The sequence below is a fragment of the Lemur catta genome, chromosome 10, assembly GCF_020740605.2.
Source record: "Lemur catta isolate mLemCat1 chromosome 10, mLemCat1.pri, whole genome shotgun sequence".
NCBI classification, from domain to species: domain Eukaryota; kingdom Metazoa; phylum Chordata; class Mammalia; order Primates; family Lemuridae; genus Lemur; species Lemur catta.
Genome location: NC_059137.1, coordinates 31,566,605 through 31,590,306, shown reverse-complemented (window position 1 = coordinate 31,590,306; position 23,702 = coordinate 31,566,605). Strand labels below are relative to the sequence as shown.

General features: G+C 38.1%; 2 protein-coding genes and 1 long non-coding RNA gene across 3 annotated transcripts in view; 2 read left to right on the top strand and 1 right to left on the bottom strand.

The window, feature by feature from the left end:
* The window catches only part of LOC123645791, a 55,730-nt gene extending 48,762 nt beyond the window's left edge, over nucleotides 1-6,968 (bottom strand). Inside the window, exon 1 of the long non-coding RNA XR_006737700.1 lies at nucleotides 6,805-6,968. This is a non-coding gene — a long non-coding RNA (uncharacterized LOC123645791). The remainder of the gene's footprint in view (nucleotides 1-6,804) is intronic.
* Nucleotides 1-8,507, top strand: part of LOC123645789 (tomoregulin-1) — an 81,967-nt gene extending 73,460 nt beyond the window's left edge. The window contains exons 9-10 of the mRNA XM_045562260.1: nucleotides 3,671-3,829; nucleotides 7,389-8,507. Coding sequence (XP_045418216.1) covers nucleotides 3,671-3,829; nucleotides 7,389-7,473 — 244 coding nt within the window. The 3' untranslated portion in view covers nucleotides 7,474-8,507. The remainder of the gene's footprint in view (nucleotides 1-3,670; nucleotides 3,830-7,388) is intronic.
* A 313-nt stretch (nucleotides 8,508-8,820) lies between these two features.
* Nucleotides 8,821-22,311, top strand: CAVIN4 (caveolae associated protein 4). Its single transcript, XM_045562259.1, has 2 exons — nucleotides 8,821-9,424; nucleotides 15,252-22,311. The coding sequence occupies exons 1-2, from the start codon at nucleotides 9,017-9,019 to the stop codon at nucleotides 15,936-15,938; spliced, it is 1,095 nt and encodes a 364-aa protein (XP_045418215.1). The 5' UTR covers nucleotides 8,821-9,016; the 3' UTR covers nucleotides 15,939-22,311.
* The last annotated feature ends 1,391 nt before the right edge of the window (nucleotides 22,312-23,702 follow it).

The following is a 23,702-nucleotide window of genomic DNA, read 5'->3' as shown; positions in this document are numbered from 1 at the left end:
TTACTGAGCTTTGACTTTTGGTCATTAGCCTACCATGAAGAACATTATTTAAAAAATCCTATGAGACATCATTATGTCATTGAATTTACTGCAACTGTGTTGTTGAGTGTGATGTTCTCTATATCAGAAGGTGCCCTCTTTAAATGAGGACCAATGAGATAAAATTCTCTTGAGTTTAATAACACTAGTAACTATGCTTCTTTTGAACAACTTGTTTGGTTTTGTTTTATGGAGATTATATTTTGTGTCAATGATCTTACTACTTTCTTTCCTTGCCCCCTTCCCTCCCTTCCTACCTTCTTTTACAACGCAGCAGTTTTAGTATATTCAGAGTTGTGCAACTGTGACCACAATCAATTTTAGTGCATTTTCATTACTCTAAGATGAAACCTCATGGTCTTTAACTATTACTCCCAAGTCTCCCCATCCTCCCTAGCCCTAAGCAACCACTAATCTGTTTTCTGTCTCTATAGACTTACCTATTCTGGACGTTTCATATAAATTGAATTATATAGTATGTGGTCTTCAGTGTCTGACTTCTTTCACTTAGCAAAATTTTTTTCAAGGTTCATCCATATTATGGAATGTATTGGTACTTTGTTCCTTTTTATGGCCAAATAACGTTCCATTTTATAGATAATACCATGTTTTTTAGTCTGCTCCTCAATTGATGGACATTTGGGTTGCTTCCACTTTTTGGTTGTTATGAATAATGCTGCTATGAACAATCGTTTGCAAGTTTTTGGGTGAACATATGTTTTAATTTCACTTGGGTAAATGTGTAGGAGTGGAATTGCTGGGCCAAATGGTAGCTCTGTGTTTAAATTTCTGAGGAACTGCCAGACTGTTTTGCAAAGTGGCTGTATCATTTTACATTCCCTGTACAGTACCTTTGCCAGACTTGTAATTATCTGACTTCTTGAATTAGGGTGTCCTAGTGGGTGTGAAGTGGTTTCTGCTGTGGTTTTGATTTGCATTTCCGTGATGACTAATGATGTTGAGCATCTTTTCATGGGCTTAGTGGTCATTTGTTTATCTTCTCTGGAGAAATGTCTGTACATACCCTTTGCCCATTTTTTAATTGTTTTATTTTTGTCTTTTTATTATTGAGTTGTATTAATTCTTTATATGTCCTAGATACAAGTCCCTTATCAGATATATGACTTGCAAACATTTTTCCCATTTTGTGGGTTATTTTTTCACTTTCTTGTGTCCTTACAATTTTGAATTAGTCAGATCTATCTTTTTTTTTGGTTGTTGTTTTTGCTTTTCTTGTCATATCTAAGAAATTATTGCCTAATCTAAGATCATGAAGATTTATTTTATTTAAAAATTGACAAATAGAATTGTATATATTTCTTGCATACAGCATGATGATTGGAAATGTGTATACATTGTGAACTACCTAAATCAAGCCATTAACGTATGCATTATCTCACATAGTTACCATTTTTGTGGTGAGAACACTTAAAAAATCTACTCTCTTGGCATTTTTCAAGAATACAATGTATTAACTATAGTCACCATGTTGTACAATAGATCTCTTGAACTTATTCTTCCTATCTAATTGGAATTTTGTGTCCGCTGACTAACATCTCCCCAACTCTCCCCACCACCCCAGCTCCTGGTAACCACCATTCTACTCTCTGCTTCTATAAGACCAATTTTTTATGATTCCACATATGAGTGAGATCATGCGATATTTGTTTCTCTGTGCCTGGCTAATTTCCTTTAATGTAATGTCCTCCAGGTTTATTTGTGTTGTCACGAATGACAAGATTTCCTTCTTTTTATGGCTGAATAGTATCCCGTTGTGTATATTCCATTGTGTATATATTCCTCATTATTTTATCCCTTTATCTGTTGATGACACTTAGGTTGATTCCATATCTTTGCTATTGTGAATACTTCAGTACACATAGTGCAGATATTTCTTCAACATACAGATTTCATTTCTTTTGTATATATACCCAGTAGTGGGATTTTGGGATCATGTGGTAATTCCATTTTTAATTTTTTGAGGAACCTCCATACTGTTTTCCATAATGGCTATAGTCTAGGTTTTTTTCTAAGAGTTTTATAGTTTCAGCTCTTAGATTTAGATACCTGATCTATATTGAGTTGATTTTTGTGAATGAAGTGGGAAAGAGGTCTAGCTTCATTATTTGCATGTGGGTATCTAGTTGTCTCAGCACCATTTGTTGAAGAGACTACTCTTTTCCTGTTGAATTGTCTTAGTACCCTTGTTGAAAATCAGTTGACCAAAGATATATGGGTTTATTTCCAGGCTCTCAGTTCTACTGCATGATCTATATATCTGCCTCACTGCTTGCTTGTTTTGTCTCCTGGGAATCTTAGAACCCAATATGAAACTACTGGCAGGTATCTCAGAACCTCAGGGATTAGATTGGTAGACTCACATTATCCCCGGCTTTCCTTATTTCCCTTTGCCCAGGTTTTCTTTTTTTGTTGTTATTATGTGTGCTTTCTGATAAGCTGCCTTGAATTCTATTTGTAATGAGTTGTGGGACACTAATAAATACATACACTATCCTTATACTTCAGATGTTTTATTAATTAGTTCCATCTGAAGGCTGGCTAATTTATACATTTCACTTCTGTCAGCTTAAAAATATGAATTTTCTTTTAAATATCTTAAATGTTTCTCCCTGTCAAATTATCATTAGCTGATGTTGTTGCCTTTTTATTTACTTTTAATTAGAATTCAGACAATTTCTAAGATTAGCACCTACTTGACTGCTTGACTTCATTTTCTGTCATTAATAACTTATTTTCATCTCCCTCCTGCATTTAACATGTTTATATTTTGTACACTGAAAAGTGTCCTGAATATAATTTGATGCTATGTTCAGACAACTGTAAATGTTTACATTTATTTACTCAATAATCTCATTTCCAAGTATTTAGCCTAAGGAATAAATGTAGAAAAGCACGTGTTCACCAAGATGTTTGCAACACTTAATTTATAATTGTGAAAAATTAAAAATCACTGATATGTCTTAGAATGGGGAACAGATAAGTTAGCTATATTATAGTCACTGGATGGAATATTGCATATCTTTTTTGAATTAATAATGATAAAGACTCTTTAGCAACTTTAAGATTAATGTGCTCTGGGAGGCCGAGGCGGGTGGATTGCTTGAGGTCAGGAGTTCAAGACCAGCCTGAGCAAGAGGGAGACCCTGTCTCTACTAAAAATAGAAAGAAATTATCTGGCCAACTAAAATATATATAGAGAAAAAATTAGCCGGGCATGGTGGCGCATGCCTGTAGTCCCAGCTACTGGGGAGGCTGAGACAGTAGGATCGCTTAAGCCTGGGAGTTTGAGGTTGCTGTGAGCTAGGCTGACGCCACGGCACTCACTCTAGCCCAGGCAACACAGCGAGACTCTGTCTCAAAAAAAAAAAAAAAAAAAAAAAAAAGATTAATGTGATATAATGTAAGTGAAGAAGCACTATGTAAAATAGGCATATCAAAAAGACTGTAGGGAAATACACAAATGGCAATTTTTTTTCAGATAGTGAAAATGTGTCTGATTTTTAAATTCCTGTTTAAATTTTATCATTCTTTTGTATCTTTTAATTAAAAAACCTGGAAGTATTAAAATTTCTAATTTTCATAGGAATACTTTTTTTGTTTTCCCTTTCAGATGTGAATCTGGTTACACTGGACAGCACTGTGAAAAGACAGACTTTAGTATCCTCTATGTAGTGCCAAGTAGGCAAAAGCTCACTCATGTTCTTATTGCGGCAATTATTGGAGCTGTACAGATCGCCATTATAGTAGCAATTGTCATGTGCATAACAAGGTAGGTAATGATGTAAGAAATATCAACTTTAGATTAGAGGCAGGTAGCTGTTAAATTAGACAGGAACCTTGAAGCACACTCAAGATGATAGGTGCTTTAAGTCCACCTATTAGGAAAAATTGTACAATCATTTCCACAAGGTTTTCATGTGGGTCTGACCTCTCCCTATCTTTCTTATAAAATATAGGCAAGAACTCATTCCCAGGGTTATAGGTATATCTGGGCTGCAGGCAGAGGGAGCATGAGCACAGTCAATGAAATAAAGGAATTTAGGGGCCTTAGAACTGTGTACTGTCTATGAGCACTGCGTTCAGGGACAATAATGGTAGTAATAGAATTTCTAGAATGGTTTGCACACATGCATAGAAGAGCCATGCAGAAGCTTTTTAAGTCCTGCAGAACTGCAAGGTGTTTTATGCCCTAGGAATATACTGTATCCATAGGAAATATAGTAAGAAAGGAAGAAATCAGAGACTAAAGATAGCTATTTTTCCTATTATATGATTGTTTTAACATTACTTGATTTTCTGGATTACAGCAATAGGCAATAAGCTTTAAAATTCCCAATCATAAGTAAAACTATTTGTCATAAATGAAAGGACTTATTTGGAGCACAACTGGCATAAAATGGGTCTTTTCCAAACTGAGTGGAAATATGTAAGTCAGACTGAGCTGGGTCTGAGAAGTCAGAGCAAATCAAGTTTATATTGTCTTTGTGCTTTTTAGTCTAATGTTTTTTCTTCCTGTTTACCTTTTCCTACCTCCTTTAAGATTTGGTTCAGAAGTCTCATAAACATTATCTCTCCACTTTTCCTGTATTATTCTGGACAGAGGGTTGGAGCATATCAAATACAGATATTGGCAGACCATAACAGATTTATGGCCCTTCTGTCCAAGGTCTGGATAGAATCCAGACCTTCAGTAGTCTCAGCCATCTGGAGCTAAAATGATAAATCCAGAAATGATAAAAAATGTTCTCTGGGTAACAGATATTTTTCATAAAATCCAGGCACTAAAATCATTGCACTTTATTTCACAGAACAGATGATCTGCCCTTAGGCAAGACTACTGAGTATAAAATTGGGCAGTAGATCAAAGTAGGGACATAATGATATAACAAATAATGACAACAGAAAGAGATAGGAAGAAAACATTTAATAGCAGGGCTTGCTGTGGCCATTTAATATAGGCTCAGAGGTTTAGTAATTTGCCTGTGGTCATCCAACTCGTAAATGGAAGTGCCTGGATTTGGATTCAGTACCATGTAATCCCCCCAGATCATTCCTCTGTCCATTGAACCATCAAAAGGAGGGTCCATGTTGAGTCATCTGGGAAGTATGTTTACCAAGTATGATCATTGCATGGGAACAGGGTTCAAATTTGATTTTGTGGCAATTTAGGGTTTTTGAGCAGGGGAATGACTTGGTATAAGCCATTTTTTTCAGAATATTAATCTGAGAGTTAATCTGCAAAATTCAATGGGGTAGAGAAAATGTGAGGTAGAAGGAGATCATTTAGGACATTATTAGCATGAAGCAGGAGTGGGATAATAAACAATTTGGAAGGTAATCAAAATAAAGTCAAGTCAGGAAAGATTTTTGAGTCCTGGTGATAGTGCCATTCTTCTTTTAAGAGGATCAAAGAATATTAGAGTCACTGAGAAGCAACTTTGAGTTCAAACCCTTCATTTAGAGAAGTGAGGAAACCGAAGCCCTGAGATAGGAAGTACCTTGCCAAGGTCACAGAGCTAGGTAAGCCCTCTTACGACTCCTAATGAAGCCTTATACCCAACTTCGTGCTTCTCTTCTCGGTGTTCTGTATTCCTCAACTACTAAATTCGAATTACCTGGCACGTAGTTTTAAAGTTGGTGCTATTTTACACCCCCGATCCGTTTGCCGCCCTCAAAGCCACTTAGATATCTCAGGATATTTCTGTGTCACAGTGTCTTCACTGTCTACTGGCTCCAAGACTGAAGGTTCATCTCATTAAATTTATCACAGATTTCCCCTTGAGGCCTGTCTTTTTATTGTGGTATTTCCTGCCCTCCCCCCCCACCCCCGCCAGAATGTCTTGCTGTCTTGCATTTGGGATGTTATTTACTACAATTATATACGTGGACTTATCTCCATTGAATTTTTAAGGAGTGCCTCTCCCACACAGTCCACCGTGGGACAGCTACTCACATAGACTGTGGTGGCCATTACATGGAAGGGAATCTTCCTTTAAAAAGATGTTCCCATTGACCTACTTTCAAGACTGCATGAGTCAGATTTTCTTCTTTTATTCTTGGAATCTTCTTTCATGTTTTTAGACTCATAGAATGACAGATTGACAGGGACCTTGCACATCATCTTAACCAACCCCCTTATTTTATAGATTTAAAAACCATGGCACTAGGAAGTTGGAACTTTTCCAAGGTCATGGTGAATTAGTGATGGCAAAACAGGGTTGCTTGACCTCTCAACCAGTTTCCTCATTTATGAAATGGAGGTGATTCCCGCTTTGCCTACCTCAAAGTGTTTTAATGAAGATCAGTGAGATAAAATTTGTGAAAGCCATATACAAAATGGAAGTATTATCATCAAGGCTTCTAAGTGAAGGCAAAGCTGTACTCTTTGAATAGATTAAAAACATGGGACATTAGAGTAGGAGTACTGATTGTTGTAAGACTTTCTTTCCATTAGATTATTTTTTGCAGGCAGAGATTTTAGAGTCCAACTCCTAGTTTAATATTTTACATATAGGAAAATTGAGATTACACAGATAGTTATTAGCAGAGCCCAAACTCAAAATGACCAGAATTCATCCTAAGCCTTTCACTCCACGTTGTGTAGCACAGCACTTTGTGCTGTTTAGTACAAGCTGTGTCTGCAATCTAGTGTGCAGACAAGAGCAGTTACAGCACAGTGAGATTTATACACCATGGAGAAACATTTAGGGTAAAATGGGAGCAGAGTCAAGGAATATCCCTTACCTTCAGCGTGGTAGTTGTTTATGGGGTTCTGTGATTTGTCCCAGCAGAGTGTGGAACAACTTCTTTGGAGTCATTGTCTAAAATCAGTTGGCATTCCTATGTATTCATTTCTGAGGTTAATAAGCACACTTCCTGATTTCTCCCTTTGTCTAAGCTGTTCTTGTCATTTTGGATGTGTCATAATGCTGAGGGAAAGTACATAGGCCAAGGTCCTTTCTGCTGTCACGGGTTTCATGTGTTATCAGTCACTGTGGCTGGGGAGTTGCCAGGCCAGAGGAAGGGCAGGGATTCCTGCCAGGAATGCATATGCTGCAGTATAGACACCAGGAAGGAGTCCTGCTTGTGTCATTACCTGTATCATAGATCTAATCCTCTCAACTTCCAGCTTTGTAGAAAAGGTAGCAGTTTGACATTGTGTTTATCCTCACCTTGTCTTGCACCAGATACCATCTTGTTTCCCCTTCCTGTAATTGCATGCAATGCACCTTTATCTATGAAATGTGTTTTACTTTGGAAACATTTGAAATCTTCTGAACAAAATGGTCAAAACAATACTTTTCTTTCTTTTTGTTTTTATGCAACAGAAAATGCCCCAAAAACAACAGAGGACGTCGACAGAAGCAAAACCTAGGTCATTTTACTTCAGATACGTCATCCAGAATGGTTTAAACTGATGACTTTTATATGTACACTGACCATGTGATGTACATTTATTATGTCTTTTTTTAAAGAATGGAAATATTTATTTCAGAGGCCTTATTTTTGGACATTTTTAGTGTAGTACTGTTGGCTCGTATTTAGAATATTCAGCTACAACAGTTTTGGACTGTTCAGTAGTCTTTGTTTTATGTTTTTAAATACAGAAATTGATTTCACAAATTTGTACCACATGTTAATTCTAAAACTTGTTCTTTACCCATGGAATGTAATATTTTTGCAAAGATGGACCACTTCACAAATGGTTATAAAGTCATACCCACTTCTTCCACAATGACCACAGCAAATGACCAAGCATGAACTAAAGGTAAAGATGTTTACAGATTACTTTTCTTACAAAAAAATCTAGAAGACACTGTGTTTAAATAGATATTTAAATGTTTTTGAGATTTAGTAACTGATTTTTTAGACACTGCCTATCGCATGAACCATAAAGCTGTGTGTGTTAGATGTAAAATATTTATAAGATGTATGGATTGGAATTTGATTATTCCTCTCTTTGACAAAATATTCTAATGATTTGAAAAAGTATCTGGTAGTAATGATGGAACAAATCACTGAAAAGTAGATTTAGATATTGTGAAAATAGGCTGTTTAATAAACAGATTGGAATAAAGCCTACTTTATCAGTTAAACTACTTTAATACACATTCATTTTTAAAGAAAATATTTGTTTTAACATAAATAAACAAATTGTAACAGTGTTTGTGAATAAAATGCAAAAATAACTGTTAATGATTGGTGCTCTTAAAGGGAGCTTAAAAATTATCTAAGACCTCTATCCAAATTTGTCCTGTAGTAATAGCTATATTAATAGATTGTTGGTGTTTAAAGATCTGAAGTGTGAGTAGAATGTATTCAGCTGTTTAACATGTAGTTTAGATATTCAAAAGTATGCATGTAGAATTTAAAGAATATGTTAAAAATTAAATATTAATTTTAATATTTGGTTTGGAAAAGCATGTTATAATATAATGTTTTCACTATATGGCCTCTGTTTCGGTGTGTTTATTTACTGCATTCTTTGATACTGATGTATTAGTATATTTAATATGTGAAATTATTAATAGAAAAAGCAGATTTCAGTTTAAAATTCTCTGCTTTTACAAATACTGCTTGAAATTATCTACATGCAAAAGCTTCACCCAACATTTAGAGTTTGCTTTTTTGGTCATTTGGCCTCTAGCCTTAATATTAGTAACATAGCGGCTTTAGTGAACTTTTTAAAAAAGCTTTCCTCTTCTACCCACGCAATCTTATTTGAGTCCCTTAGTCAGTCAGCAAGCATGTTTGGAACAGTCCCCAGTGCTTTGCAAGGGTTCATATTGCAGAACAGTCATGTATGGGTATTTGTAGTTATAAATACTTGACCAGTCTCCAGGGGTGGGGTTTCCAACCCTTTAAACAACCCCGTTGCCTGTTATCAAGCTGACTTTTTGCTCTAAGTGCCAGAATTGATTGTGATTAGGACATCTTTTGCTGAGAAATAAATAAAATGGAACATAATGGGTCTGCTTCAAATGCTGATAAAATCCACCAGAATCGTTTATCGAGTGTTACAGAAGATGAAGACCAAGATGCCGCTCTTACCATTGTGACTGTGCTGGACAAAGTGGCCTCCATTGTGGACAGTGTGCAGGCAAGCCAGAAGAGAATAGAAGAGAGACACAGGGAAATGGAAAATGCCATAAAATCTGTCCAGATTGACCTGTTGAAGCTTTCACAGTCGCATAGTAACACAGGCCATATCGTTAACAAGTTGTTTGAGAAAACCCGAAAAGTCAGTGCTCACATTAAAGACGTGAAGGCCCGGGTGGAGAAGCAGCAAATTCATGTTAAAAAAGTTGAAGTCAAGCAAGAGGAAATAATGAAGAAAAACAAATTCCGCGTGGTAATATTCCAGGTAAGTTTACACTTGTATTCAGCTTGATTATGAGAGTCTCCTGTTTCTTTTGACTACTAACAGGTCGTATCAGAGGTTTTCAGAGTCACATCTGAACTATTATATATACTGATGTGATGGAATTCTGTATCAGCAGAGATCTCAGGATAAAACCACTGCCATGTTGACTAATGTACTATCATATCAGTGTTTTGAGCTTCTCAACCGTTTCATGTAATATGAACTGTGGCTCATAGCTTAGGCTATTTCTTGCCTTTGAAACTTAATATTGGTAAAGCTCTTTCAGCATATTAGCCTTATTAGCGTGATACCCTCCCATAGACTTTGAGAATGTTAGAACTCGGAGAGACCTAAGAAGCCTCTACTTTAAAACACCTCTTTGTTATTTAAAAGAAGAAACTGAGAACCAGTAGTTCCACAATATGGTTTTTTCCCTTATCGAGAAGAACATAGAAAGCCCCAAACAGTAAAATATAAACTTTTCAGAATATGACTTATATATTAGAATTTTTTACATCTAAGTCACAATAATAAGAAAAGCTCCCTTTTCCTTGATCAGATTATTTTTCTTATTGTTATTATAATACAAATATAAGAGTCACATAAATAATTCCTTATATGTGATTATAAAGTCCTTCTACTTAACTGATTTTTGTGTGGCATTATATATTCTGATAAGTTCCCATATTACCCTGCCCTTCACACTCGTATTTTAGGAAATAGGAACATATCCATGGTAAATGAATAATATCTATAATATATTTTTAAAACAATTACAAATCAAAAGGAAAAGTTGAATACTCCTTGCAGTAGAAAAATGGGAAACTGTCATTATGAGGTAGTTTACAAAAGGATATAAGAACAAGATTCCACTTTCCCCCTTTTAAATATTGGCAGTTAGTAAAACATATACCTAGAGTTTAAGGGTTGGAAAAAACAAACATTTTCATATTCTGCTGGTAGAAGTATGAATTGGTACAACATTTCTGGAAGACAATTTTGGTAGTATGTATTAAGAACTTACAAAATTCACAAACTTTTTGGCCCCCAAATTTCATGTCAAAGAATTTGTTCTAAGCATAGAATCAGGAATGTGTGCAGGGATGTTCACTGGTGCATATATAAAGTGTTATCACAACTGTATTTTAAAAATTGATGCCTATGTGCATAGGAAAAAAACCCTAGAAGAATAAAAACAAACGAAATAGGAACACAGCTGGATTATGTGGGAGATATTTGTAAAATACTAGGGATGTTGCCCATAACTCTCCACAGCATTCTTTACACATTAGGCAATTTTCCATAGCCCTCTGTCGACTGATAAAGTTACACTGTGATGGTAGAGTGGTATTTTGGATCTGTTTTTAAGAGCTTGTAGGTTATTTAGGAAAAATAATAGGGAGGGGAGAGAAGAGTCGTTTATTTCAAAGAGATAGGATAGACTATGCCATTCAAAGTCCTTTACCATTTCCCTTTCTTTTCAGGTACCTGGAAGCCCTTGCCTAGGCGTAAAAATTAGAAAAAATCAGTCACCTTACTTGTAGAGGCCAGTTCTACTGTTAGTGTATGCAGTGGGTATCTAGGTTTGGAATTGGAGAATGTGATACCATTCTTTGATTCACCTTCTAAGGGCATTAGCAGTAGTGGGTATAGCTCACCCTCCGCTTGTATGGGGCATGCCCAGGAAACATACTTGGCATCCAACACTTCTGAGAACCTTTGGGCAAAGCAGTGGGCTAAGCAACAATTAAGATTTACAAAGGCTAGGGCAAAGAAGCTTCTGAAAAGTTTTCATTGACTGTCCATTGACATAATTCTTTTTAAAAAATTAAAATATTTGCATATTTTCCTGTTTAGTCCTTGTAACTTACTGCTAAGTAACTTACTGCTTCCTTTCTTTGAGACCCTGTAATTATTTAAAGCAACCAAGAAGTGGTAGTTTAGGTCAGATCTCTTTTCTTGTAAGAAATAATGCCATGAAGATTCTGTGAAATTAAATTGTTCAGAGTAAGCAGCAATTCGTCAAAAAGCAGTTGCTATCTTTTATAATGGGAGAGCTTGTAGAGAAAGATTAATGGACATAGAAATCTGATTCAAAGATTCATTAGATGTTAGAATGCTATCTATAATATTCACATGATTATTCTTAGCAATTAAAATTAGTTATAATTAGTTCTCATAGATAAGTGGTTATATTGAGATTGCCCCTTCAAATTAACAATTGCTACTGAGCAATTCAGCCACAGTAAAAAAAGATCTATTTCTTATTCAATTATGGTTTCTCTTTGAACATACTTTCACCTTGATGATCCCTCTCATCATGCAAGCAGGAGTCTTACCATATCTTCTGGTAGTTTTGGTTACTAACCACATGCTCGTGGTTACCAAATAAAGTATTTGGCCATTCCCTAAATGATAAGTCCCAGATTTTTATATATTTAAAATCCCCCTAGCTATGTTACTTTGATATTCAATCAAGTCAACACTATTTATTCTGTTACAAAAAGGTGTTTTTTAACCTAGACTTTCACATTAAAAGATATAATTGGAAGTCAACTATAATTCAACCTTACAATCTTCAATTATTATTTCAGTCTATTCATTAATAACTCATGATGTCTCTGACTCATTGGACTTGCAACAAATAGAGCCACATAACAAGTACTTTTTTGGACTCTACCTCTGTTTTGTTTTGTTTTAAAGCCTGATTTTGTATTATTTGCTGTATAGTTGGAGAAGGGTATGTGATTTCCTGAGTCATGCTATATCATTTCTTCACAGCAAGATTGTGAGAGTTTTTTTTCCCCCTACCAAACGGTAATTACTCTTTGGCTCTTTCCTTTTCTAATTATACCTTCTCAGGCCATACCAGCCTACACTGTGTTGCTGAAGCTACTCCCTGCAGCAGGTGTCAGGAAAGGAGAGGAATAATTTCGCTGCTACTGACTGATTCATCAGAGAGTTATGAGACGCCCACCCCTGCCTTTTTTAGCTCCTAGACTCTCTAATCCTGTAGTGAAAGGATTTAATTTTAAATAAGTATCCAAAGAAATACGGTGCCAGGGATACCTTCTTGACTATCTGGCTGATTTTGAAGTATGCATAAATGTATTTCTTATATATTTATTATATTTTTTGATTGCATAGATTTAATCTGGATCTCATGTGGAAGGCACAGTTTCTTTTAGAAATTTTAACTTGGTTCAGTTAAAAATCTCACGATCTTTCAAGTTTTACCTGTTTTAGAAATAATCCCAGAATAGTCAGTTGGGTTCCTTTAGCTGCTGTGGTCTGTGCTGGGTCTCAGTCTCTAGCGTCTGCCATATTCCCAAATCCAATTCTCATCCTTATTCTTTGACACATTTGACACAATGGGTCCTCCTTCTCTTGCTGAAACTTCTTTCCCCTTGGTGGTTGGGGGTGCTATTCTCTTTTGGATTTCTTCCTGCCTCAGTACCTGATAGTTCTTCTTTTTTGGTTTTTCTCATCTCTTCCTTCTTATCTACAGGTCCAAAATCCATGATCTATATTCAAAATCCAAAAATTTCTAAAAATAATTTTTTTTTCATAACTTATTTGACAGCAAGACCTAGCTTAACCTGAACTCATTCAGTGGGAAAACCTGACTTGAAGGAGCATGAGGCTATTAATAGTCTTTATATCCCACCTTAGTGTGAATATTCATATTTTTTGCCACAGAAATGTTTCTTCCCAAGATTTTACTGGAAATGTTATATAATAGTTTTCCAAAATCTAAAATATTCTGAATTCGGAAACACACCTTGGCCTCAAGTAGTTTGGAATAAAACAGAGCGTGGACCCATTCGCTCAGTCTCTTGGCAATCTCTTTCTTCTGGTCTCATGACTTTTGATTCCATCTTTACTTCAGTGACTCCTCAGTTTTTATGTCTAGCCCAGCCCTCTCTTCTGAACTCCAGACTCATCTACTTAGCTGCCTACTCCGCACCTCTGCTCGCCTGCCCAGTGGGCCTCTCACAGACAACGTGTTCAGATCCCACCTTTCCCCTCCAGTCTTCGTCTCCTGCCATCTCCCCATCTCAGTTAATGGCTGATCTGTCCTTCCTTTGTCCAGGCCATGTACTGAGGATCACCCTTGATGCACTAACACTCCACTAGACTAGCAGCAAATCCTGTTGGCTCCTACCTTCAGAGCAGATCTGGAATCAGACCACTTCTCACCCCACCTCTGCCAACACTCTTAGTCACCTGTCACCTGCCTCATCTCAGTGCTGTCCACCTGCTCTCCCTGAGCTTCTTGTCTTGCCCTACAGCTTGTTTTTAATAGAGTGATCCTTTTACAGTGTAGGTCAGATCATGGCACTGCTCTCCTCAAAACCTTTTACAAGCCTTCCTATCATCCTCAGAATAAGAGCCATTGTCTTACCCTTAGATAGAGAGCCCGGCCTGATCTGGCCCTCCTGCTACCTCTCTCCCTCTTTTATCCTCTCTCTCCCTCCTTTTGCCCCTTGGTCACTCTGCTCGAGCCACATGGCCCTCCTCGCTGTTTCTCTCTTCCTCTCAGATGCATGCATAACCCTCAGGTCTCCGCCCAGGTGTTACCTTATTAGCGAGGCCTTTCTGACCTCTGTTGTCCAAACAGCACCCTCCCCTGTCACTGTATATCCCCCTTCCCTGCTTTATTTTTCACCTTAGTACATGTCACCATCCAACATACTGTGTATTTTACTTGTTTGTCTCTTTCCAAGAGTATAAACTCTTTTACTCTTTTATCTTCACAGAAGTTTCTCAGTTCCCAGAACATAGACTGCTGCATGGTGGTGCTTAGTAACTATTTGCTGAATGAAGGTGCAGGCTTCTTATTTGCTCCAACAAGCATTTATTGAGTATACCTACTATGGACAAGGCCCTTTGATAGATGCTGGGCATAAAATATAAATAAGATGCATTATCTCTGCTTTCAAGGAATCTGTCACCTGGTGAAGGCCTCAGGGAGATGTATATAAATGAGTAGAGTTCTAATTCAATTTGAGCTCGGCTGGAGAAGTGGGAAGGTGAGGAAGGAAGGAAGGAAGGCTCTAAAACTGAAGAGCCTTCTAATCATACTGAAGAATTTGAACTCTGACCTTCAAGTATTGATGAGCTCTCCAAAATTCAAAGCAGAGACGAGATGTGATCAGAGCTATGCTTTAGAAATACTTCTCAGGAAATACTTGGGTGATGTTCTGGAGGTTAAGGGGGCAGTGAGGAGGCACTGCACAAGTTCAGGCCGGAAATGACAAGGACCAGAATCAAGACACTGGTAGAGGGAATGACGAGGGAGGAGGGAACAGACAAGTTCTTAGGCAGTGTTATCCATGGGGCTTGGTGACCAGTTGGATAGGGGATGAGAGGGAGGGGAAATAAATATATGGGATGATGACTGGGGTTTCTATCTTATGTGTTAGTGCTGGCACATACAGGGAAAGAAGTTGAAGTGGAGAGGATGGTGTATGGTCCTTGATTTTTGGCTTGGTAAGTGTGAGATGCCTGTGTTATACTCGGTGAAGTCTGCCCATCATTTAGACATGTTAGGAGAAGGGGAGAGGTGAAGATGAGATACTTGTGAGTTTGCCTCCAAGTGGATCTGAAGGCTTAGGAGTGGATAAGTTTGCTCAAGGTGAGCTTGGGAGATGAGGAAGAGAAAAGGGCCAAAGGGAGAGAGAAACCCCGAGAGATGCCAACGTTTAAGGAGCAGGCAGAGGATAAACAGTGGAGGGAGGAGATTTACAAGGCATGGCCAGGAGGTAAAAGAGCTGATCTCTAATGCAAAGGAAGCACTAACATGCTTTGTTTTTCTCTCCTTCAGGAAAAGATCCGGTGTCCGACATCCCTGTCTATTAAAGAGAGAAACCTAACTGAGAACCCGGAGGAGGATGAGGAGGAGGATATCTTTGATCCCCCAATAGATCTCTCTTCGGATGAAGAATATTATATTGAAGAAAGCAGATCTGCCAGGCTTAGAAAGTCAGGCAAGGAGCGCATTGATAATATCAAAAAGGCATTTTCTAAAGAAAACATGCAGAAGACACGCCAGAATTTTGACAAGAAAGTGAACAGAATTAGAACTAGAATAGTGACCCCGGAGAGAAGAGAAAGGCTGAGGCAGTCAGGAGAGAGGCTGAGGCAGTCAGGAGAGAGGCTGAAACAGTCAGGGGAAAGATTTAAGAAATCTATTTCTAATGCGGCTCCCTCAAAGGAAGCCTTTAAGATGCGTAGTCTCAGGAAAGCTAAGGATCGAACTGTGGCGGAAGGTCAGGAAGGTGACAGGGAGATGGGGGTGGACATAATTGCCAGAAGTGATTCTCTGGGCCCCATCAGTGAGCTCTACCCTGATGGGCTCAGTGAACCAGAACATGAGGCAGCCAGGGCAGCATATCCTTCCCGAGAACAGGGGGACATTCCCACCCCTGAGCCTTTGAAAGTTACTTTTAAACCTCAGGTGAAAGTAGAGGATGACGAATCTCTTTTGTTAGATTTAAAGCAGTCATCATAAAGAGGAATTAAGCAGATCCTGAGTATAAATCTCCTTAATCATGCAGTTTTAGTTTGAATAGTGTAGTCATTTACATTTATATGCCATATGGGAAAACAGAAATGGTATGGCTGTTTCATTTCTTATATTTAAAATCTTGAAGATAATATAAATATTATATACATTTCCTTGTAACTTCCTGGGGAATTCTTTTTTATCCCCTCCCTGGGCATATGTGATTCTAGCAGCTTTTTCTCTGACATCACTCTTTCTCATGGCAGCTGTGAAGTTTTAAGTTCCTTTGTCTTGCCCATCAGAAATGTAGTTTCCTAGGTCAGGCCAATTAGGTGGTTGGTCATTTGGAACAAAGAAAGGGCAAATCTGTGGCCATGATTTGCAAGTGAACTCTAGATACTGGTCTGGATCAATGTTGTGGCCAACCTCAAAGGGGAATAACTAACATGTGGGTTATATAGTCCAGATGTTCAAATCAATAGATGTGTTAGTAAGCTAGCAGTCACACCCCTTTTTGGATGCTTTTGCATAAAAAATTTGAAGTTCTGGACTTGAGCATTTGGCTCTAGCATCATAGCTTTACTTATAGCACAACAGTTGGCAAGTCACCTGCTTATTCTCATCAGTAAAATGGAGAGAGTTATCCCATCCTGCCCATCGCAGAGGACTGTTGTGAAGACCAGAGGAAACGTTTTACATTCTGGGAGAACAAGAAGCGCACCCAGAGAAAACAAGCCTCAGTAGTTCCTCAAAACCAGAATCAAAATAATTCCACCTTCTGAAAAAGTCCTTAAGCACTGCTCAGTGAGGTCCTTGGTTGGACAGAAACGAAAGTTTGTCTTCAGAGCATTTTCACAGAATCAGGAGTGAAAAACAAATGTTTGGGTGACCACTTTTTCATCAAAGACTAAAACCAAACCGTAGGTTTTAGTTGGGTCTTAAAATTTCCCTGGCAAACCCTTTTCTAATTTCCTTTTGATTTAGACCTATGGTGGACTATAGCCACATTTGTTTGAGCAGCGCGAGGTGAAAACAGCAGCTTTGATGTCCTGTGGCCTTTCTAAAGTCAGCCCTGATGCACTGCATTTGGAAATGACCTCAAATCTTCTGTTTTCCAGAGTGACCCCTTCAGGGCCCGACGTCTAAAACAGTGTCTGTAGGAGTTCATCATAGCTGCTTTGGGAGGAAGCCAGATTTCCACTTATCTGTTAGCTTTAGATCTGTCCAGTCAGGAAGTAGATGTTGTTGCTAAAGAAAGAGAGAAATGGTCACACTGGTTTGCCAGTGGTAGCATGCTTAAATCTTCTAGTTTTGTGATAGGGAAGAAATGATGGAATTGTTGAAGTTGAAGAGTTTGGACAACAATCAGATCCCACTTTTTCCTCACTTTCAGATCACTTTTGGATAATCAGGTAGTAGTTAAAAATAATAAGTATATACATAGATACACGGGCACAGCTTTAGACTATTTGACTCAGTTACCCAGATGTGCGTTTGGAAGTTTAATTCAGCATTATTTCCTCTTCACCCTGCATGAACACATAGAATTGCAAATCATTCATCTTGTTATTATATTGAAAATTAAAGTGTGTACAACATTGAATAATATTTTAAAAAGAACTTTTTTTAGAAAGAACTTGGATGCGAAACTCACATTTTCTTAAGAGCCATAATAAATTTCAATTTAAAGAGACATTATTACAAAGTTTGATGCCAATGTCCTAGTTGTAAATATTTTTACAAATAATGAATGCAAACCATGAATATAAAGAAGCTTTTTCTTTTTTCTAGCCCAATGTAGAATAAATATCAATTGGGCTAAAATAGTTTTCTGCAAATATTACTGTCAAAGAATTTTTGTAAAGTCAGTTTGCTTACTGACCCATTCTGTAATCAGACTTGACATTTTATGGGACATTTCCTATGCAGATATATTTGAATTTTGATGAGGAAGGAGTTATAACCTAGCAGCTCTTCAACCTGGTTGACTTTGTGCAACCTCAGAAACACTGAAACAATATCATGTCTCTGGAGGTTCATTGTAACCTTGTACTGCTTTCTTGGTACTAGTGGGATTTTCCCTCCATGTTGCTTCTTTCTCTTGACATTTTTTTCCCATATTTAGGGCATTCCTAAATTCCACAATCATAATTTCTTCTCTTTTCACTTTATTTTCTTATTGTAAACTTAATGAGTTGCAAGCATATGGGTTCACACATCCTATTTAATGTAAAGGGTATTCTAGTCAATGTTCCTTATTTTAAAAGTTTAAGACAACACAGAAGAGATTATTTTACTTATTTTACTCATCTGTGTTTTAGAAATCTTGCATATCAGATTTTAAACAATTTATTCAAATGAAACCATTAGCAGGATTTATCCCCTTTTTTCTGCTGAGGCAGGACAGTGCAACATCCATAGATACCAGGGCGAGGAGCCCACCCTCAGGCTCTTCTACAGAATAGATAGAGAAGTGCACATCTGTCTTAGAGAAAAGGGCAGATGTGAAACAATGATAAAGAGCATGAAAATTCAGCTTGCTGACAGTATACTTGTGGTATGTGTGTGAACCCCCTTGAGTAAGCTTTCAGAAAATAAAAATACAAACCAAAATAAAAATACAAACCATTTTGAGTTCCTTCTTCACCTTCTTCACACATTAAGGGGTTTGGTTTAGAACAAAGCTTGACATTCATGGTGGTTCTATTGGCTAAAACACATGGGTCATGTTATGTAAAATATTCCACAGAACCATTGTTAACTGTGCAGTTCCATTATATGAAATAATGAGGCCTTATTTTCTTCTGTTTTTTATAGCTTCTTTTATTTAACGCTGATAAGAAAATTACAGATTATGATCCCCAAATAGGGAGAATGACCACGATGGTCTCATCCTCAATTCTGTTTGAATTTGGGGCATTCTAGTCACTGGTCTGTCGTGAATGAAAAATGAAATGCTCGTGCTAAATTTTGTGTGTCATTCGTGTGACCACCTCTGAGTTATTTCTGAGAATTTACAGTTGTCCTTCCCGGGAAGGATTTAGGATAACTACTACTTCACTGTAAGTCTCTTAGGATGTCCACGAATCCTGTGAGGGTAGAATACAGTGGGAGAATATTCTCGTGCTTTGAATTTATTTTGGGCATCTTCCTAAAATCCAGCTGTGTTTGCCAAAGGGCCCTCCCCAGACTGCTCCGCCACTTGATGCCTTTGCTCATGCTGTATGTCTGTTTGGAGTTCCACCTTTTCCTTTCATTCTGGGAGATGACTTTCAAGTTCAGTGATAATGGAAATTTCCTTGTTTTAGCTTTCCCTGTTCACCTCATCACCTAGGAAGGGCCAGATTCCATACATACAACATCTTTACTTACCAAATTCTGTGAGGCACTGAGGATTCAAAGATGAATAGAAGTTCTCTCCTCTGGCTCCTTCCCATCCCTTACCTTGGGCTCACAGTGTTCTGGGAGACAGTCGAGCAAAAAAATTCAGCAGTGTGACTCGTGCTATGTATAAGATGATGGAACTGTAGAGATGGAAGATGTTTATATAGCATTTTGATCATTCATCTGCCCTAGCACTTGGCTCTGCTTTGTAGTTTATTTGTGTAACTGTCTTCTAGACTGTGCTTCTCAAGGGTAGGAACTGTATTTTACTCACCTTTGGGTCACCAGCACTTGGAGAGTTTCCCAAGTTTGTGTCATAAATCCAGAGATGAAGGATGTGTTCCCTTGCACCTAAGGAACTTTCCCCTGGTGGAGAAGATCAATGCATCATGCTCAGATTTAGGAAAGGATGATAAGGGAACATAGAGGAAGACTCAGGGAAAGCTAGAGGAAATGTTGCTTAAATTAGCATTTGAAAGGCCAATAAAAAGTCAACTAAATAATATAGAAAGAATTCAAGGCAAGTTGCAGCCGGAGAGGTTGTATGGAGTTGTTCAGAGTTTTATGTCAATGGCCAGAGAGCCATTGAGGGGTTTTAAGCTGAGGAGTGCCATGATTGTTGTTTTAGAAAGAATGCCCAGGTAACAGACCAGAGGCAGAAAGACCAGTCAGTAGGGCCCTTGCATTTTTCCAGGTGAGAGGAGTAGCTGAACTAACGCAGCAACTGAGCTGTGGAGGGTGTGAACTTGGACATGGGTTGTGATGAGGAGCAAATGATCGCCAGGCTTCTGACTTGGGCAAGTGGCTGCACCAGTCATTGAGATAGGAAATACCAACACCTCCCCGCCTTTCCCGATTCTAAGACAGCACTCTTCTGCTGCTCCTCTTAGTCTGTCCTCTGACACCTTGGTTACTAGTCCCTGGGGAACAGATGGGAACTATGCCCGTACTGCAGAAGCTCCCACGCTAGAAGTCTATCTATTCCAGCTGTTGAGACTCTCACCTATGCTTGAAGAAAAGCCTGCTTTGAAGTGATCTTTTCCTGGCTCTAGCAAGCGCCTTGCCCTCTCCACCAGGATGCCAAAGTCCTTGGGAAGCAAAACTGCCCTGCAGGTGTAAGGCCACTGTGAGAGCTTCTCTCCCATCTATATTTTTGCCCAAGACCAGTTTTCTCCTTGTTTGTTGTGTGGGCCAAAGAAAAACTACTCTTGATTCTTAGAATGAATTGTCATTTTCTAATATCATTTGTTGTTCGGCACCTGAGGATTTCAGCCCACGCTGTGCTTTATTCCAGCTGACACCACAATAAAAGCTGTTGTCACCTGCTACATTGGCCAAGGCCAATTGTCCAGGTTCATTTAGCTACTCAAATCAGCTGCCATGGTGGCCGCAAGAGGCTCAGTCAATCTCATCATGGGCTCTTTGGTTTTAAATCTAATCCCTCAGTTTCTGTCATATTAGATCTGAGTCATGGTATTAAAAATGTATTAGGGGTTCAAGATGTGCTTAATGCTACTCATTCTTCTTCCCCTCCAAAGTTCTGGCTGATGGAGAGTTCATATAAGGATTGCCAGAAAAATGGGGAACAAAGTGTCATCTTTGTTACTGGCTGAGTGGATGTTTAAGAAATTCCCCGAATGTAGGGCATCTGGTAAATTCTGTTCTGAGCTGAAATTTAGAACTACAAAGAGCACCCCAGTCTGAAGAGTTTGGCTCCATTTCTTACTGTGAGTCTGTTAAGGTTTTTCCTGGCTGAAGTTTGTCCACAGCCTAATATGGTAAAACCAGGTTATCCTAAAAATCTCATGGGCCAATATTCCTAACTTACCAGGGTCTAATTCTCAACAAACTGTGGTTGTGTAAATATGTTGTTTTAGGGTAATATAAACTATTGAAATGAGTGTATTACTTTAATTGTATTATATTAGCTCCTTCAAGTGGCCACATTTTATTTGGACTGTTTCCGTAAGAAGAAGAAATAAACAGAATTATTCATGGGATGCTTTTGGTTCTAGTTCAAAGCAATAGAGAAGATTTCAGAGGGAAACATTCATATGCTGTCAACTGTCAAGAAATAGGATTAAATTTTCTTTAACAGGAGAGAAAATAATAAACCATAGGTTGTAGATTGATGAGGAAGATGTACCAAAATATCCTCTACTTGAAACTCATGCATCTTTCTCACATAAAAAGAAATCACTGGCATTTCAGGCAAACCTTTGTTGGAGAGTAAAATCACTTAAGATTTACCAGTTATTCTCCCATATTAAAAAAAATCATCTTCCAATGATAATCTGCTTAAGCATCTCCTCTCCCCCTTTTTGTTCTTTTCAGGATGACAGCTGTGGAGGTAGAGGGGCTGGGAAAAGGCTAAAATTGGTTAGGATCCAAAGGAGCCTGTGATTTACTCCGGCAGTTTGCTGGAAACCAAGCCACATGCATATCATAGATTATTTTTTCTGAACTTCTCTCAAAATTTTGTATGGAAAGGACTATGATAATTACATTTTTTCAGGGGCATGAGTTTTAGGAATGGGGAGAGCAGACATGGGAATCATGAAATTTAATTATGAGTCTTCTGGGCAAAAAACCAACTCTCAAGTTGGAATTAAAGATCAAAGGCAGGAACACTCTAAATAGTGCAAGTTGAATCTGGAGAAGTGTAAAGGTGATCTCCGTTGTCACTGAGGACAAAGCAAAATAAAATGGGGTTTCAATGCAGGAGAAGATAATTGGGTTGTCCACAAAGAAAGGCTCCTATTCTCCAGAAACATCTCCCTCCATGGAGCTTTTAAGAATTGAACAATTTTATTTGGAGGCAGGGTAGTAAATTAGGTTTCTAGAGATGAATGCTGCATGCTTTATGTCTCTGCTGTTCCACCGTTTTTCACAAGGGTAGTCATGACTGTTGTATTCAAACCTCTTTTTTAAAGCCTTTTTAAAAATTTACTTATTTTTATTTCTTAGAGATGGGGTCTTGCTCTGTCGCCTAGGCTAGAATGTAGTAGTGTGATCATAGATCCTAACTCACTGCAACTTTGAAATCCTGGGCTCAAGCAATCCTCCCGCCTCAGCCTCTGGAGTAGCTAGGACTACAGGCATGCGCTACCATGCCCGGCTGGGTTTTTTTGTTTGTTTTTTAAATTTTCGTAGAGATAGGGTCTGGGTATGTCGCCTAGGCTGGTCTCAAGTCTTGGCCTCCCACAGTGCTGGGATTACAAACGTGAGGCACTGTGCCTGGTCTTGTAAAACTTTTTGTTAACATATTGTGTGTGCATGCTCTGAGATTTTATGAGATAAATGCCAGGGACTTAATGTGTTTCTCATCAATAAGATAATGTCTCTTGTATCTTCATAGTTCAATGCCTTCTTTATATTAGGTATTTAATAAGTATTTACTGAGTGAAGACGAATGACTCTTTGAACTATGGACTCTTCTGAATATGTTAAGGTCATTTATTTGATGAGTATTGCTGAAGCACCTCCTATAAGCCTGGTTCTGTTCTAGGCTCTGGGAGTAAAGCAGGGAACAAGACAAAGTCCCTGCTTTCAGAGAGGTAATATTCCAGAGAGAGACAACAATAATTAAATAGAATAATAGGTGGTGATAAATGTTATGAAGAAAAAGAATTCAGGTAAGGGGATAAAGCCTTATGGGTGGGGGTAGTGTAAGCTGGTGCTATTTGAGAAAGGGTGTTTTGGGAAGGCCTCTTTGATAAGGTGGCCATGATGTCCTGAATCTAACAACAGAGTCAGCCATGCAGGTATTTCTGGGAAGAGTTTCAGGTGTGTTCAGGAGACAGCGTGGCTGAAGTGGGTGAGGGTGGAAGATGGGAGGAGTGGGAGGAGTGGGGTGTCATAGGCTATTGCAAGAACTTTGGTTTTTACTCTGAGAAGGGGACCCATTGGAGCACATTGACATGATCTAATTTATTGTATTAAGATTTATACTTGTTGGAAAACCAAACCACTTTTCATACAAAAAGCTAACTACAGTTCTTGTCTTAGTTTATACTGCAAAGGAAATCACCCAAACTTCAAATTTTTTTATTTTTATAATTTTTATATTTTATTATTTTTTTCATAGCCCTCAGTTTCATTCTCAAACTCCAAATGTTTTCCATTCCATACCTGCTCCCTAAACCCCATTATAGCTCAAGGCTGACATCTAGTGGATATTTTCCTAATTTTTCATGCATTGGCAGTTGAGAACCTATCAGCTCTTGTTTAGGATTAGAGGGAGAGTTTAACAGACAATCACAAACAGGATGACAGAACAATCATAATTTTATTAGTAGAAGATTACAGTGGATTTGCCTCCTTGTTCTTCTTTGGCTCATAGTCAGATGACTTTGCATTTTTCTAGCACATACTCGTTAGAACTGC

Coding starts and splice junctions, on each gene's coding strand:
- CAVIN4 (XM_045562259.1), top strand. CDS start 9,017: ATGGAACATAATGGGTCTGCTTCAAATGCTGATAAAATCCACCAGAAT. Junction 9,425..15,251: donor TCCGCGTGGTAATATTCCAG/GTAAGTTTACAC, acceptor TCTCTCCTTCAG/GAAAAGATCCGGTGTCCGAC.